This window comes from Cyprinodon variegatus, unplaced genomic scaffold (genome assembly GCF_000732505.1).
Source record: "Cyprinodon variegatus isolate N-32 unplaced genomic scaffold, C_variegatus-1.0 Scaffold1288, whole genome shotgun sequence".
Classification (NCBI taxonomy): Eukaryota; Metazoa; Chordata; class Actinopteri; order Cyprinodontiformes; family Cyprinodontidae; genus Cyprinodon; species Cyprinodon variegatus.
Window position 1 is genome coordinate 43,710 of NW_015151741.1, and position 16,025 is coordinate 59,734.

A 16,025-nucleotide genomic window follows, 5' to 3' on the forward strand; every position below is an offset into this window, starting at 1 on the left:
TATCAGAAAGTATGCTCCAGGAAAACTTTGACAACAGAGGCGCGCGCAAATCCAAATAAAACCACCAAGTGATGAGGTCAAACAAAAAAATAGAAGCGCTCAAAAAAAAAAAAATAATAATAATAAAAAAGACTTATATTCGTTACTAATTGTCTCTGTTATTATAAAAAAAAAGGCAAACTAATTTAACTTATACATGGCACACACCCAGCTTTGTTGGGTTCTGCTGTTTTTAATTTTCAGCAATCAGTTCATTATTAACCTACATTTAATGATGGCATTGCTAGCTTAAAGCAACTTAAATTAATAATTACTCACTGTTATTTAATACATGGTGATGTTAATGATTTAAACACATTTTATAAATTACGTCCTAATATCACAATCAATTTATACGAATAGAAAAAAAACAATCTGCGGTCTTTGTCTTAGCGGATTATAGGCTAAACGGGTAAATGACAGGTCTTCAACATATTTTAAACTTGACTGGACATAGTATTTAATTCGTCTATATGTGTTACTTTATTCGCAATAAAGACAGATATTAGAACAGATGATGCACTGAAGGCCATAACCGTTTAAGGAACGATAGACTTTGTGGAAATTGGCTTTAATCTTTATTAAGATAGTCATTAGATATGGGAAAATAAAAATTAATAGTTAATGATGAGAAAAACTAAACAGTTTTTAAATCTATAGATTATAAGACAGTGGTGCGGAAGTGTTTTTGAGTTTAAAAAAGTTCCAGCAATCAACTTTAACATAGATGAAAGCCTAAATTAATAGATAAACTGTTGAAGTTAATCAAAGTGGTTAATTCTTACATTAAATAATTCGTTCCGATTAACAGTTGGATAGAGGTGCTTTTAAGATGCGCAGTTACATTACGCCACGAGGAGGCGCTGGTGAGCCACACTACACAGAGTCAATCTATGTGGTGTTCAGTGGGTTAATATGTAAAATACCTTTGATAGATTGTGGTACGGAGAGTAATAAAGGTTAAAAAATAATAATAAAGCAAGTAGAGCAATTTCAAATAACAAACTTAATTATTTCCAGTGTAATAAAGTAAATCAAGGCTAAGAATAGGTTGACAGAATTACATAAAAGATGTCAAATGTACAGATTTCCATAAATAAACAGAATCATTCTGCTGAAATCTGAGTCAGAGGAGAAATGCTTTTAACTGAATTTTTAGATTTAAAAAAATAATTCTTTTGAAGCTTTCTGACAAATCTTGACCATTTGAAATACTTTTCAACATGAGAATGTTTTCATTTCTGGTGTAGTGATTTCATTTGGCCTCTCAAATCGATCAAGATTCATTTTAATATTCTTTCTGGAGATTAAATCGTAAAAAAAAAAAAAAAGATGTATCTTACTAATATCTATCTGATACATATTACAAACTCTTCTCATAGCCTAACCCCTTTAGCACGTGCAACAACAAAAAAAATTGTGGTATGCAAGCATTGAGTTTCTCATTTATCTGAGATTTATGTGTTATATATTGTGAAAGGATTTCTCTCAAGGCATCAGAGGTAAAAACACACTGTAAATAGTCAAGAATTTTTGGCTGAAGTAGTTTTGTGGCTGTGTTAGCTTTCATTTCTGTCCAAATAGTGCTTGCAGAAAGGAAGAAGACGGGAAAAGGAGCAGAGAGCGGATTTGCTATATTTGCTGTTATAAGTGGGTAAAAAGCAGTTTTAATATATTTGTAAGTGAGAAAGTCTACCTGAAAACTTCATCTGTGCAGTCAATTCATTAAAATTATGATCCTGCCTTCAAATATTATTTCCCTGTGCACCAGCATAAAACCCTGTACACCGGCAGTGCTCTGTCACTGGAAATCCCCCCTAAAAGGCAGCCTCTGGCCCAGTCGCCTCTTCTGTGTTTTCTGCTAATGTTTGCAGTGGCTGGAAGGTGTTTTCCAAACCGCAGGCACCAAAATAATAAAATCGAACACATTTTGCCATCAGGTTTCTAAATCTTAATCCTAAATTATTTTAAATTAATCTAGGCATTAATAAACTGTTTTAGTGAAGTGATCATAGTGATCTGCATTAGCAGTGCTGTGTCTGTCTCCCTGCCAGCTCCCAGATCAGCTTTTGATTGGTTGATGTGGCACATGGAGCAACAAAAGTTAAATTTATTCAACTCCAGCAGCTGCTGCTTTTGCAGCACATCCAGAGCATCAGATGCTCAGCAGCACATGAGACACTGCTCCAGCTGCTTCGATGATGCAGTGCTCCTGCTGCTCAAAACGTGCTACTCGACCTTTTGCTGCGCGTTGATGCACATTAACCATTGACTTTGCATGTATACTAGCTGCTTCTGCTGCCTCTAGCACGAGAGGTCTGAACGTAACATTAGACTTTAATATGACTTCTGAGGCAGCTATAAATTGGATTTGTTTAAAAATGAGTTCAAATGAAAACTTGCATCACCTCCAGCTGTCCTCTGAGTGGACATCCATTTATATTTCTTAGTGCCTGGTCCATCAGGTCCCACATATGTTGATAATTGTCTCCACCTGGTGGCCTGGAGCACCTCCGTTAAGTGTAACTAGTTTACAGTTTTTCTTAAATTTTAGCTGCTGCTACCTACAGCATTTTTTCTTTTCCTAGTGTTTGGTATGTTAGCGTTATCTGTGTATTAATGCGGGTTTGGGGTCTGCAGCACATCTGACACTTTTGCTCTCTATTTTTGTAAACAAAGCATTTCTCCTTTGCAGCATATTTCTTTTGCATGTGATTCATTTATGTATTGTTTATGTGTTAGTCTCAGTTTTGTGTTTGCAGTACTTTTCAAATCTGTTATGCATTGCTGTTTTTGCAGTGTGCAACCCCAGCAACATATTTTGGGTTTTGTTGTAGATTTACATTAACAAATTCCATATGGGATATTAAATCCTATATGCAATTTGTAATTTGTGAAACAACCATCAATGATTTAATTGAATTTTTTACCATTTCATTCTTTTTTCTTTTTTTTTTTACAGTGTCCTGTCTGGCTATGTGGCAATAAGAATAATTGTCTTGATGCCAAAAAGAGCCCAACAGTGTAGCAGTATGGCAATTGCCATACTGCTCCACTTGTTTCATGCATATAAATTGCTTTATTATAATTATGCAGGGAGTTTTACAGTTTATATGGACACTGCAATGTAAATAGAGCAGAAAAACAGAGGAAGAAAAGGAAAAAAGAAAAAAAAAGAGAAAAGATGAAAGATAAGATGAAAGAAAGAAGAGATAGAAAGGACCATTTCATTCTAACATCTCCTAAGTAAATTTAGTCAAATACCTCTGTCTGCATTGTTTCTTGCTGATCACCAGTCAGATATGCACTTTCATCCTTGGTTTTACACAATCTGCTTTCCAAACACAGCTTGTGTTGTGTCTCCATCTGTGACATAGTTTCAGTTTCTCCTAAAAAGTAACTTGCAAGACATAAGACTTTAACTTGAGCTACATTTTCCTTTAGCAGGAAGCATGTTCCTCTGTAGATTTAGTTTCTGGTTAATTCGCCTCATGAGACCAAAACCATCGCAATATAAAGCTTTAAAGTAATCTTAAACTGTAGTTACTATATCATAGTCCTCACACTTAATATCTCAGTAATCCAGTTGGGATGACAATTTTATTTACGCAAATAGATAAATCTGTAACTATAGCCATGAAGTCAGCTTTAGTAAAACTGTTCCAGCGTTAAAAAACCTTGAAATTCCATGAACAGTTCCCATAGGTAAAGGAAGGAAAGGAAAGACAATTTTCCCCTTTGCTGAGGGGTGGGCAGCAGAGAGTCTGAGTTCGAACTTAACTCCCCATTTTTCTCCCAGTTAAGAGAGAAAGTTGGCTCTGCATGTTGAAGGACAAAAACAGCTGTGCTGGAATCCAGCGCAGGCCTGATTGCAGCTGTTGTTTCCAAGCAATATTCAAACACTGCTGATAGACCAGGGGGGATTGCCTCACTGGTATCTCATCTATGAGAAAAGATACTGACCATATTACTGTCTTAGTCAACTGAAGTTAAGTTACATCTAAGAAAGGTTTGCACATAGTTTTTCATCCAATGAAAACCTTTTTTAACATTTCAGATTACATTTTCTTCAAAGATATTTTTACATTTACAGTGATAAAACTGTGCAGCAATACCACCAAAGATGTTCACATTCCCCAATCAAGTCCCAGTCAAACAAAAATAAAATTTTTATATTTAATGCATATCATTTGGTATGAGTAAAACACATATTATAGGTAAGTTATGAAATAAAATTATCCTCCAATAAAATTTGACACAAACATTTTATAGTTTCATCTTTTCCAGAACATGTTATACTACATGTAAAAAGACATTTATTATTCTAGAAACTCAATACTGACAACATATCTTCTGTTTTTAATTTAATTAAATCTAGTATTGGACATTTAAGTTAGTTATCTTATAGTTTTATAAGTGGGCTTTTATTGGGTAATTGCTTTTTAGTGCTTTTGCGTGCTTAAAAATAAACTTAAAAGCTTAAAAAAATAAATACACTACACATAAACAGGGAAACGTAATACTGTATTCTAACTATTCAATCTTTTATTGCTAAAGCATGAAACGTTTACTTTTAGCTGGCAACCTCTCATTCAACATATGTTCAGAATGCTCAAACCTTTGTGAAAACCAATTTTGAGTAATTAACTTTTAATATTTAAGTTTGAATCACTAACATTTTTTACATCTTGATGTAAAACACGTACTCCATTCTTCAATACTCTTACTCACTTACTCAAAAATGTTGATGTAATAATTTCTTTCTTGTACACAAAATACCAATTTTTAAAATATAATATAGTGTAATATTTATTAAAGAACCACAGCACATTTTATATGCAAAATGACCAATAGAAATCTCAGCATAATTCAAACTGTGATTTTTCTTTTGAAGTAAAGTGTTTTCTTTTTTTTTTTTTAGGACTCATATCCCTGTTTATTTAAAGTTTAAAAATATGGTAAAATAATTAAGAATTTCAGTATTGATACAGAACATGAGAGATATGTCACTCAGTATTTTAAGGAAATGTAAAAGGAATACCAGGCTTTAAGAAATAGGTATGCTATCTGCTTTAATTTATTTTTTAATTTAAAAAAGGGGGGAAAGTGAAGAATTTTATTCTCCCAAATATTCAGCGTGAAAATCTATTGGAATTACAACAACCAAACCTAAACTTTTATTTCTAACCTGCTTCTGTACATCTGCACACTGCTAGATTTTCTTTTTACCTTTGAGGATGGGAGGCAAGTCATTAAGGCTGGAAGGCCTCCTTTCCAGCGCCCTAATCTTCGGCTGAGCCACAATAAGAAATAACTTATCCAGTCAAAATTTATATTGACTAAATTAAAATACAGTTCTAATCAGGCATGTGATATGACAACCATAAGCTTAACTAAACATTTAGGATTATAACACACATTGTGGCTGTGGGTGTATTAAGCAAAATGAATTTGTAAGCTGCCATTACCTCGTTTTGCTGGCATGTACTGTGTGTAGCATTACCATGACGACCAGTCATGTTTATACACCACAGCATTCAAAGAAACAAGATTATTCCCTTGCCCAGTGGATCTACACTTCCAGGGTTTCACCACTGATGAGAAAACTACATGAGAAAAACATTTGAGCAGAATTTGAGCCCTAGATCTCTAGTTTGAGCCGAGTCTCAGTCAGGTCTGAAATGTTTTTTGTGTCATAGTCTCTAAATACCACTGTGATAGCGCACCAAACATAAAATAGAGCTTCAAGTTATGCCAAGTATTACACTAGCATTTGATAAAACAGTCTTTGAGCAGCATATATATATATATTTATATATATATGTATATATATAAAATCTGTAACATACGATGCACTTATTGAAAATTATATTTATAACAAAACTATAATTGTCCATTCCGCAAGAAAAATGTTAAGACAGAAGAAAATATATTTTTCTACAGTAAATACTGAAATTCTTAATTATCACTCAGCCTCTTCACAGGCCTTAGGAGCCAAGTTCTTACAGACCAGACCCAAACTGCTGTTTGCTTGACTTTGGTTGTGTTTCTTGTTTCTTTTTCTTGAAAGAATGTACATTAACTTGGAGCGATAGTGATCTCCGGCTAGGAAGTACAGGATGGGATCGATGCAGCTGTTGAGGCTTGCCAGCGGCCTTGTGATTTTGTAGGCAAAGTTCACAATGTTAAGGAACTCACAGTTGAGATTCAGCACACGTGAGGTGTAGTAAAGTGTCCGTGTGACGTGAAACGGGACAAAGCTCACTGCGAATACTATCAACACCACAATGATGAGTTTGATGGACTTTCGGTGGGAGCCAGTGGCCTGCTGGCTGGAGGATAATCCCTGTCTGGGCTGACACAGGGTCCTTGCCATCAGACAGTAACACACCAAAATGACTACGAACGGGATGCCAAACAGCAGTACCATTATTACAGAACTGTAGTCAACATACTGCTCAAAGGCATCTTGTCGAGTTGTGTCATGGCACAGCGTGTCATTGTCTCTCCTTGAGGTGGTGACGAAGATAAGGTTAGGCACCAGGCAAACCGTAACAACAAACCATACCGAGCCGCACACCAGGTGGGCGTGGCGAGACTTCACCATGGTCAGCACCTTGATGGGGTGGCAGATGCCAAGATACCGATGCACACTGATGCAAGTGAGGAAGAGGATGCTGCAGTAGAGGTTGGCATAGAAGAGGAAGCGAACGATTTTGCATAGAGCGACGCCAAAAGGCCAGTCACTGCGGTTAGCATAGTAGTAAATCAGAGTGGGCAGTGAGAGCACATACAAGAAGTCCGACAAGGCAAGATGGAACATGTACACAGTACTGGGGTTCCACGGGCGCATCCTTATGAACATCCACAATGCCATGGAGTTGAGAATGAAGCCAACAACAAAAACCAGGCTGTAGGACACAGGAAGCAGGATGTATTTAAACTCCTCATTAAAGCGACAGCTGGAGTTAAAAACTGGTGTGAAAACCTCCAACTGGTTGTGTGGACTGGAGTTCCTGATGACCAGCTCCATGATAGACATCTTATAGTCAATAGATGACCTAAAAATGTAAGAAAAAAAAAGATTTATTAGTGTTTTCATAGTAAGAACATGAAACATGTGGTTATAAAACATTTTTAATCTACAGAGGTTTAAATAGAAATGGCTGCAACACCTTCCTGTTTGCTTTGAATCCTAATATCCTCTGATTCATCTCTTAACATTAACAGCATACTGGCATCAAAATATCTCTGAGTGATAAACAGGATGCATGGCAGACACATGCAATCAACTCAGAAGTGTAAATTGATATATTATGTTAACCAGAGCTGTTAAAAAGAATTGGCTCTCCTTATAGAATTCTTCTGTTTATGCTTGTTGTCAGAGATAAATATTTACCTATTTAAATATAAATAGGTAATCAAAACCATTAAAAATCCAACAGATAAACTTGTTCAGTAATGACAAAAAATCTTTTCAAATAGAGACCAACCAATTAATCAGCCAGACGATATTTTGGAACGGCATCGGCCAATCCAAATGCACACATCCTCCAAATCATTTGTGCATTCAGCACCCCTGTTCTGAGATCAAGTAAAGCGCATGCATTGCAACTCCCTCCATTCGCCATCCACTGTTAACGTCATTTTTCAATTGCTAATGTTGTTTTTTAAATGGAGAATTGTGTTACAATTGTTATCATTTTCTTCATGTATATTAAAAAGCTATATATCTACTCAAAAACTGGCCCAAAAAATAATTCTAAAACCGTTTTGTGTTTTTAACTTTTGCTTTAGTTTAAGATTGACTTGCTGACAGAATTTCAAATAAGATTGCCCTTTAGGAAGTAGAATTAATGGTTTCACCAATCATAATAAGGTCCTTAATAATCAAGTTCCTTCTGTAGCAGAAAAGCCCCAGACCTTCATGCAACAGCTAGCATGGCAGTATTTATGGTCTAAACCTGCAGATGCAATGTTCGCTTTTCTAAAACATTATGTTACCCATGATTTACACTGCTGGCAACACTCCCTTCTGCACTTTACTGCCATTCATTTTAGTCATAAAGTATATAGGAGAGAAGAGATGCTCTGAAAAGGATTTCACAATACATTGCAGAATCAATGGATAAGCACGCTCAGTGTAGATTAGTTGTATTTTTTTTCTTATCTTGGTGCATTTAATTTGTTGATTATGAATAACTATAAATTAATCATTTAGGCTATGGATTTATAGGTATGCACGCATATTTATTAATAAAGCAAGAATTTCAAGAAAGTCTACACTGAAGTATTTTCAAAATAACAGATGTGCATGTTTATTTTCCTGTAAAGTGGTCTGATTAGATCGACTCTGAACTGGCTTCATCGTCTTTATTGAGCTCACAGTGGAGAAATGTATTCGTTACATCAGCTCAAATAGTCAAAGGAGAAGAAGAATGTGACAAAGGAAGAAAAAGAAGCATGGGATATATACAGTATATACAGTTCGTCAACATATAACAGCTTTTTTTTATTTTCTTTTATAGTATGATTATTATGAAGGGTTATTGCACAGGGTGTTTAAATTGGTATTTATATAGATGGATATTTATATTTATAGTTATTGCACTGGGTGTCAAATATATAGAAACAGATTATTGCACAGGGTATAAATAGTAATTGCACTTTATACACTGCACAAGTTATTGTCGTTGTAGTGTAGTCTGATGGCAGCAGGGATGAATGACCTGCGGTAGCGCTCCTTTTTACAAAAGAGTGTAAAAGTCTTTCACTAAAAGAGCTGCTGAGCTCCTCTACAGTCTGGTGCAGAGGGTGGAAGGAGTTGTCCATGATGGAGGTAAGCTTGGACAGAACCCTCCTTTCAGCCACTTCCTCCACTGAGTCCTGAGTGCAGCCTATACGACAGAAACAGCCAATAGAAAAGCTGTAACAAAATTATCATATGAAACTATAACTTGGTATGAAGGCATGATATTGTAGTACAAGAACTTAGTTTTACAGACTTTTCCGATACGGATAAAACGACACCTAAATGTTTAAATAGAACATTTATAAAACAGTTTTGGTAGGTTATAAAGAAAGCCCTTTCTTAGGACATTTAAGACTATCTCATTGAGGCAGAATTCAGAATGAATAGCTTTGTGGAAACATTGTAAACTCTTAAATACCAGCTGAGACCAGGTATTTACATACATAAAAAAAAAGGCTCAATCTTTTCTTCATGCTAACAGATCTAAGAAAAACAAAACTTTAAGAGCTTTAGTTAGATTAGGATTACATAATTACATTCTGTCTGCTGAAGACAACATTAATGAGAAAGACAATTTTAGGGAGGTTTTTGTTCACTTTCTATGAATTCAGAAGTGTAAATATTCATTCTTTCCTTTTTAAAGAATTTATCTAATTATTTTAACTTGGACAAAAGGTTTTGGGCATCCTTTACTGAGGTTCTTATAACAGTTTATTTATCTATTCCTCCTACAAAGTTACAATAACTTAATAAGAGTATATGCAGTACTTTTTTTAAGAAAACCTGACTTAGAATTTTAATCTATAATTAGCACAAACTTGAAAACTCACAAGAAAAAAAAAATCAAAATGCATCTCTAAATGAACAATTCGGATATTTGGGTGAAAAGTATAACTTTCAGTTAAGTAGTTTCATTTCATGTTTCCTCAATAAATCTCCACCTTACTTTAAATTTACAACCCTGCCAGTTTTTCTCTAAACAACAAGTTCTTGTTTTCACTTTGCGTCAAGAAGCAAAACATCATAAGTATGTTGTTTACTTTAAGTTTGACATCCTCTAGAGGAAATCCAACCTCTTCCTGTAATTTAATGGACTTATTATTATCTCTTAAAATACCCTAATTAGATTAAAATAAAATAAAAATATTAGCCAAAATGGTTCATATTTCCTAACTTAATCTGTGAAATATTGTAAAAGTCAACCTTAGAAGTTTATACTAACACACAATAAAGAAATACAGGGTAATAAATCTTCACGCTGTCTGGGAGGCTTTTTCTTATAATCATTGCAGTGGCATAATATCACATAGAACATTTTTAGAAGTCCAAATTTGAATCTGAATGCTTATAATCCCAACATTATAAGAAATTAACATAGATTTTTGGTTTCTGTTTTGTTTCTTAGAAATAAATGATGCCACATCCATTTGCACTTCTAAGAGTCCTGATTAAGATATGCTTTACTTCAGCATTGTGTGGGAAATCCAAATTAATGAACTGCAACCTTCTGTTTTCCTGGCATTTATAATGTGAAACAGAGACCAATGTTAAAATGAGTGAGAAAAGGGAACATGTTATTTAAGTTAAGAAGACGCGGCTTGATCTTCAGAAATAATAGCTGCAAGACAACAGTTACTCGTGTAAACTTGTTTTTATCCAAAGTTAGAGAAATAAAGTTAAAAAACAACCAATGCTGTTTCTAACAAGACATGTTCCCGCTTACAATGATGGGGATGTTGAGGGAGGAAACAAATAAAAACAACAACAACAACAAAAAACAACAAGTCGTATGTTGAAAGACTGCTGCAATTTTGAAGTGTTAGGCTATTTTTAAGATGTTTTCTTTATTGTATTTTTTTTTACCCCTGCTATTAAATGTGGCAGGGTCTGTAACCATATGTGCAACACACTTTGCTGCCAGACACAACATTCCAGTGTTTTTATGTCACCACACTAAACATATCACTTTTTAAAATATTCTGAGCAGAAAAAAAAAATATATATATATATATATATATTATAATATCATTTTTTCCTCTTATATCAATAAGTAGTTATAACAATGTTATTAATCCGAATAAAAGATCCAGCATGTTGATTTCAGTTCACTCTGAAATCTTTTCTTTGAAGAAAATGTGAAGCGAGATTAAACTTAACACACGCTGTCAGTATTTTTATACTATTTATTCTGTTTTACAACTTTTACTTAACTTCACTCAGTCTAACTGCCGCCGATGTTTTTTAGACGGGGAAACTGTTGTAAAGTAGGATATTAGAAATAGAAATAGTTCTTTTCGCTCTTGTAACCAACTATTCTGGAGTTTCTTTTCCTCTTTGTTCCCTAAACTAAGAGTTTTTCTCGTGTAAAGCGCAGTTCATTCAAGAGTTTTCAAGGCTGTCTGCTCTCACCTAAACAGGATCAGGCAGCCCTGGTCTTTGCAGGTTAGTTTGTTTTGTTTTGTCGCTTCTTCTCTTGCTGTAGTTCCCAGAGCTCCAAACGCCTCCAACCGTCCATCAGAAGTCCAGGCTCTCCTTTAACCTTCCCGCTGAGTGTTATTTACCGCAGAGCTGGAGTCCATGACAGTAAACTGTAGAACTGCAGGCATGCAGGCAGGAGGGAGGGGAGGAAGTGAAAGTCTCACTGGAGAGTGAACAAAGCATGCCCCACAGAATTAAAAAAAAAAAAAAAGTCAGGCTTTGAAAACGAAATAAAAGTGATCTCAACTTTTCATCAAACCTTGGGGTGAGATTTTGAAATAGTGTGTAGCGAATAGGATTAGGGACACTGCAAAAAAAAAAAAAAAAAGAAGTTGACTGATCTTAAAAATTTACCTCAGTTTAATATGGGAAAAAAGTCAGAATTCTTACTTTAATCTCAGAATTCTGATTTTTTTCTCAGAATTTCAAGGGCGGAGCTAGATGAAGGTGCAGGGCCAATCATTGGCCACCCCTGTGGCCACCCCTACCATATTTTTTTCACCCTCTAGAATTGAGACGCAGCAACAGACGTTGGCAGCAGTAATACTATCAAACGGAATGTTTAAACTTATTTATATTTTTTATATATTAATAGTTACTTGACAACTAAAACGCTTTGGTTAATTATGTCACAATGTTGGTTCTGTTATGTTTTCTTTTGAGTATTCAGTTTAACATTGCTCCATGTTTTCTAGTTTTATTGGTTTTATTCTTATTTTGTTGTGTTTTCTGGTTGTATTTCAGTTCTCAGGTTTTTATTTGTTGCTCTCTGTTTCCCTCTTGTGTTGGTCTCCTTTTTCCCTAGCTCCTTAGATGCTCTGTTCACACCTGCTCCCAATCTGCTCGTTAGTCCTCTCTTTGTTCAGTTAGCCATAAATCCTCTCCTTGTGCAGTTCCTCAGTGCTGGCTCCTTGTCTAACTTCCTACATATCTGTCTTACTGTGTCTTCCTCATCGTGATTGTTTTTCCCCATTAAGTCTCCATGGTTTCTGGTTTGTTTTACTTTTTTCATGTTTGATTTTTGGATTCCTGCCTCAGTTGTCTGTTAACCTTTCATTAAATCTACAAGAAACTCACCTCTGCCTCCCTGCCATCTATTTTCTGTCACACTTAACCCAAGTGGGATCGCGAGGGGTGCTGGTGCCTATCTACAGCTCAAAAAACTCAAAATAAGCGGTCCTCCTAATTGTCAGTCATTCTGGTGATATGTTTACGTAAGGCTGTTGTTCTGTCAGATGAGCATACCTGGTCAGAACAGCGTACCATAGTCAATAGCCATTTATCCACATTTATCCCTTTAGTTTTGTACAACAAAGAAACTTTAAATTACCTCAACGGGCATGTATCCATTTAGTATTGTACAAAAAAAAAAATTTTATTACTTACTTTTTGGTGTTTTTTGAAGCGTATGGTGATCTCAACTTAAATTGTTAGTTTTTTTTGTTCATGACTAAAGGGATACATGTCCAAAATGCTGTACATGTATACATCATTGTAATTTTTCTCTAGGACCATAAGTATTAGAAGGTACACTTAACTACAGCCAGTCAGATTATTAAACCACCAGTTACTATTTTTAGTGGTTGTTTGGTTGACCATTAAAATTGATTGATCTAGAACATAATGGCTTATTCAGATTTTGTCCAAGATATTTGTAATTTCACCAAAATTGGTTTAACCAACTTGATAGGTTGTTTTTCCAACCTATCAATTCTTAGAGTGTAATATCATATCCATCCATCCAGAAATTCATCCATTCACACCATTTATTTATCTGCAGAAGACACACAATTATGCATGCTATTTCTATGTCAACAGGAAATTATAGGGAATTTTTTTTTTCTTTAACAGGAACTTTAGGATTGAGGAGGAAGAGTAAATGGAATGCAAAATTTTGTGAAACTAAAAGGCTCAAGGTAACCAGTAAGGCCTCACACTTCAGTTTTAATTTCACCTAACTACCTGGTGTTAATACAAACATTAATGACTTTGTTTAAGAGTGCATTTTCAAACTGAAATGTAATTACTATTGTCTTTATTATTGGAAGAAGTTTAGCCCATGTCACCTCATAAAGTTTCATTGATCACACACTCTGATATTCCTTAGGAGGGCCGTTTCTACTTCTAGTGTTTCATTCTGGGGTTGGTATGAGCGTTCACACCAGAACAGGTTTATTCCAAAAACGTTGTTCCAAAAAAAGAAACAAAGTCCAGTGGGTTGTTATTTAAACATTTTTAGAATGACTATGACCTGGATGACTGCTTATATACAACAAGTAAAAGAACATTGTATAGTAAGCTACTGTATGCATGCAAAATCTGCATATAAATAATTTTATTTGCCTGTCATTTTGGCTGTGATAAATAATGATGGGGTATTGTGATATAGGAAAACAAAAGCTTAGGCAGGACACCATAGTAATATTCAAACAATATTAAACAGCAGATAATACAAGGTAGATAAATGCCCTCCTTCGTCCAAACAACCTAAAACAGGAAACATTTAGTCGGATTTATTTTACTCAGTGACTTCTTTGCACAAGTTTGATGCATTTCCATAGCCTTTTTGATTTTGGTACTTAGGAACAAAAACTTTGGATCAACTGTTTACTAAGCCAGAGGTAGGAATTGCTTTTCTCAGAAACGAAGGAAAGGCTTGAGTAAAATGTAGTGAGTAAACTACTTCAAATTCTGGTCCTGGTTTATTTTTGCTTAGTTAGAACATGATTGATTAATGGATCATTAACACTAAGTTTCATTAGTATTGGAATGACGTAGTTTTGTTTTCTGTTAGCCTACCGATTCCAGTCATGGACCGATATGCTCCGAAGTCAGATGTGCTGACACTGTAACTTTGATAATAAACACTGCTGGCTATTTTTTTTTTTTATTCAGCAGGTGTTGATAATTCTGGGTTTTAAAGAACATAAAACTTTTGTTTTGAGTAAAATCGATATATAAATAAAATAAACATAAATATATATAAGATATTGGTGGAATTGCATAATAACACTGCACAATGTGTTCACACTAAAAAGAACATTAAGAAATAAAAATAGGTTGTATTTCCAACATGACAGATCATGAAAAACGAGGAGAAATGTAAGATGAGTTTATTAAGCCTTTTGTTGAATGTGGTCTTCTCCAAAAATCAGAGGAAAAAGAAATAACATCTTTCAAATTAACTTTATATTTACAGTCGGAGACATGTCTTTGGACTTTAAAAGGTGTTGTCTGTTAAAAAGCAAACCAGTTCCTAATGATTTTGATGCAATAATAATAATAATACAGCTTATCTTAAGAACCTCTCAGAACACACAAGGACACTGTACAAAAAACACAATCAACAATACACACTATTAAAAACAGCACATATTATTTAGCGTATGTATGCTGTCTTAAACAGATGAGCTTTTAGTCTTGGTTTACACAGAGAAAAAAATGCGTCACTATTTTAAATCTCTGGTTGATTTTCATGGTGAGGACATGAGCAGGAGGCCAACATGGATGAAGAGAAAGATCTAGGGATTCAGGAGGGGGTAGCAATCTGAAGAAGACCGGAGAGGTTTGGCCTAACAAGATTATTGGATGGCCTTGTGAAGAGGAGGATGGAGGAGGATGTGAAGAGGAGGATTTTCAACTGAATTCTGCAGTTGAAATGGAGCCAGTGAAGCTCCTGTAGGACTGTAGTGATGTAATGGAATGAGGGGGTTTTGGTAATTAAAACTAGCCTCTGAGACCCAGACCAGCTACAAAAACAGAGCGTGGGGTAGAAGAGGAATGAAGCTGATTAATGTTTTGTAGAAGAAAATATATAGAAAGATAATGTTATTGATATGGGAGGTGGATGTGAGGGTGCTATCAAGGATGACACGCATACTCTTGACCCGAGGAGAGGGAAAGATCGTGGAACTGTCCATTAAGAGAGAGAGAAATTGATTTTGGATTTCTATTTTGTTGAAAGGCAAGGCAAGACAAGTTAATTTGTACAACAGAGTTAAAGAAAAGATCATTTAAAATGCTGAGATTGGTATCTTGTACCTATAACAAATAATTAGGGGGGAGAAAAGCTGGCTTTGTTTCTTCCCACTGGAATGGCCAAGAGGATACATGGGGGGGTGTTAAAGGTCAGAAAAACAGTGAGTTATAGTGGATTGGAGTGAAGTTGGTGTCATGATTCAGCACTTTTTGGTTTTCTTTTTAAATTTTTAGTTACACTTTGAATTATGTCATTCTGTGTTTTCTGGCTAATTGGTTTCATTTCCATTTTGTGTCCTTCTAGTTGTTTTGTGGTTGTTTTTGAGTTCTTATGTATTTCTTGCTTACTCTCTGTCCCTCCCCCCTCCCCTTGTGCCCGTTTCTTCCATTGGCTCCCTTCTAGATCTTTTGTCAACACCTGCTCCCAATCACTTGATTACTTCATTCATTGTTCTGTTTGGCATTTATACTCCTCCTCTGCAGTTAGTGTTTGCTGAGTTCTCTTCATTCAGTCATTCATTCATTCCCTCCTTAACCCATGTGTTCCCGTTTATCCTGGTTCCTATGTTCCTTGATTAGTTATTTTGGATTTATGCTTCTGTTGCCAACAGTGGCACGGGAAGGGGGGTGCTGCGGGGGCTGCAGCCTCCCTCGTCATAGCATCAGCCCCCCATGGTGGGGGGCTGTGGAGTAACATAATATTGTACTTAAAAACATGAAATTATTTATGTATTTATTTTTCAAAAGACTGTGTTTGATATGGGATTAAAATGATGGG

The 16,025-nt window shown here is 35.2% G+C and overlaps 1 protein-coding gene across 1 annotated transcript; it reads right to left on the bottom strand.

Annotated features, from left to right (window-relative positions):
- Window positions 1–3,194: 3,194 nt before the first annotated feature.
- On the bottom strand, window positions 3,195–11,423 carry p2ry4 (pyrimidinergic receptor P2Y, G-protein coupled, 4). Its single transcript, XM_015402029.1, has 2 exons — window positions 11,201–11,423; window positions 3,195–7,100 (listed from the first exon to the last, which is right to left on the bottom strand). The coding sequence occupies exon 2, from the start codon at window positions 7,079–7,081 to the stop codon at window positions 6,005–6,007; it is 1,077 nt and encodes a 358-aa protein (XP_015257515.1). The 5' UTR covers window positions 7,082–7,100; window positions 11,201–11,423; the 3' UTR covers window positions 3,195–6,004.
- Between the last annotated feature and the right edge of the window lie 4,602 nt (window positions 11,424–16,025).

Excerpts from the sequence above, each read along its gene's own strand:
- p2ry4 (XM_015402029.1), bottom strand. The coding sequence starts at position 7,081 with ATGTCTATCATGGAGCTGGTCATCAGGAACTCCAGTCCACACAACCAG.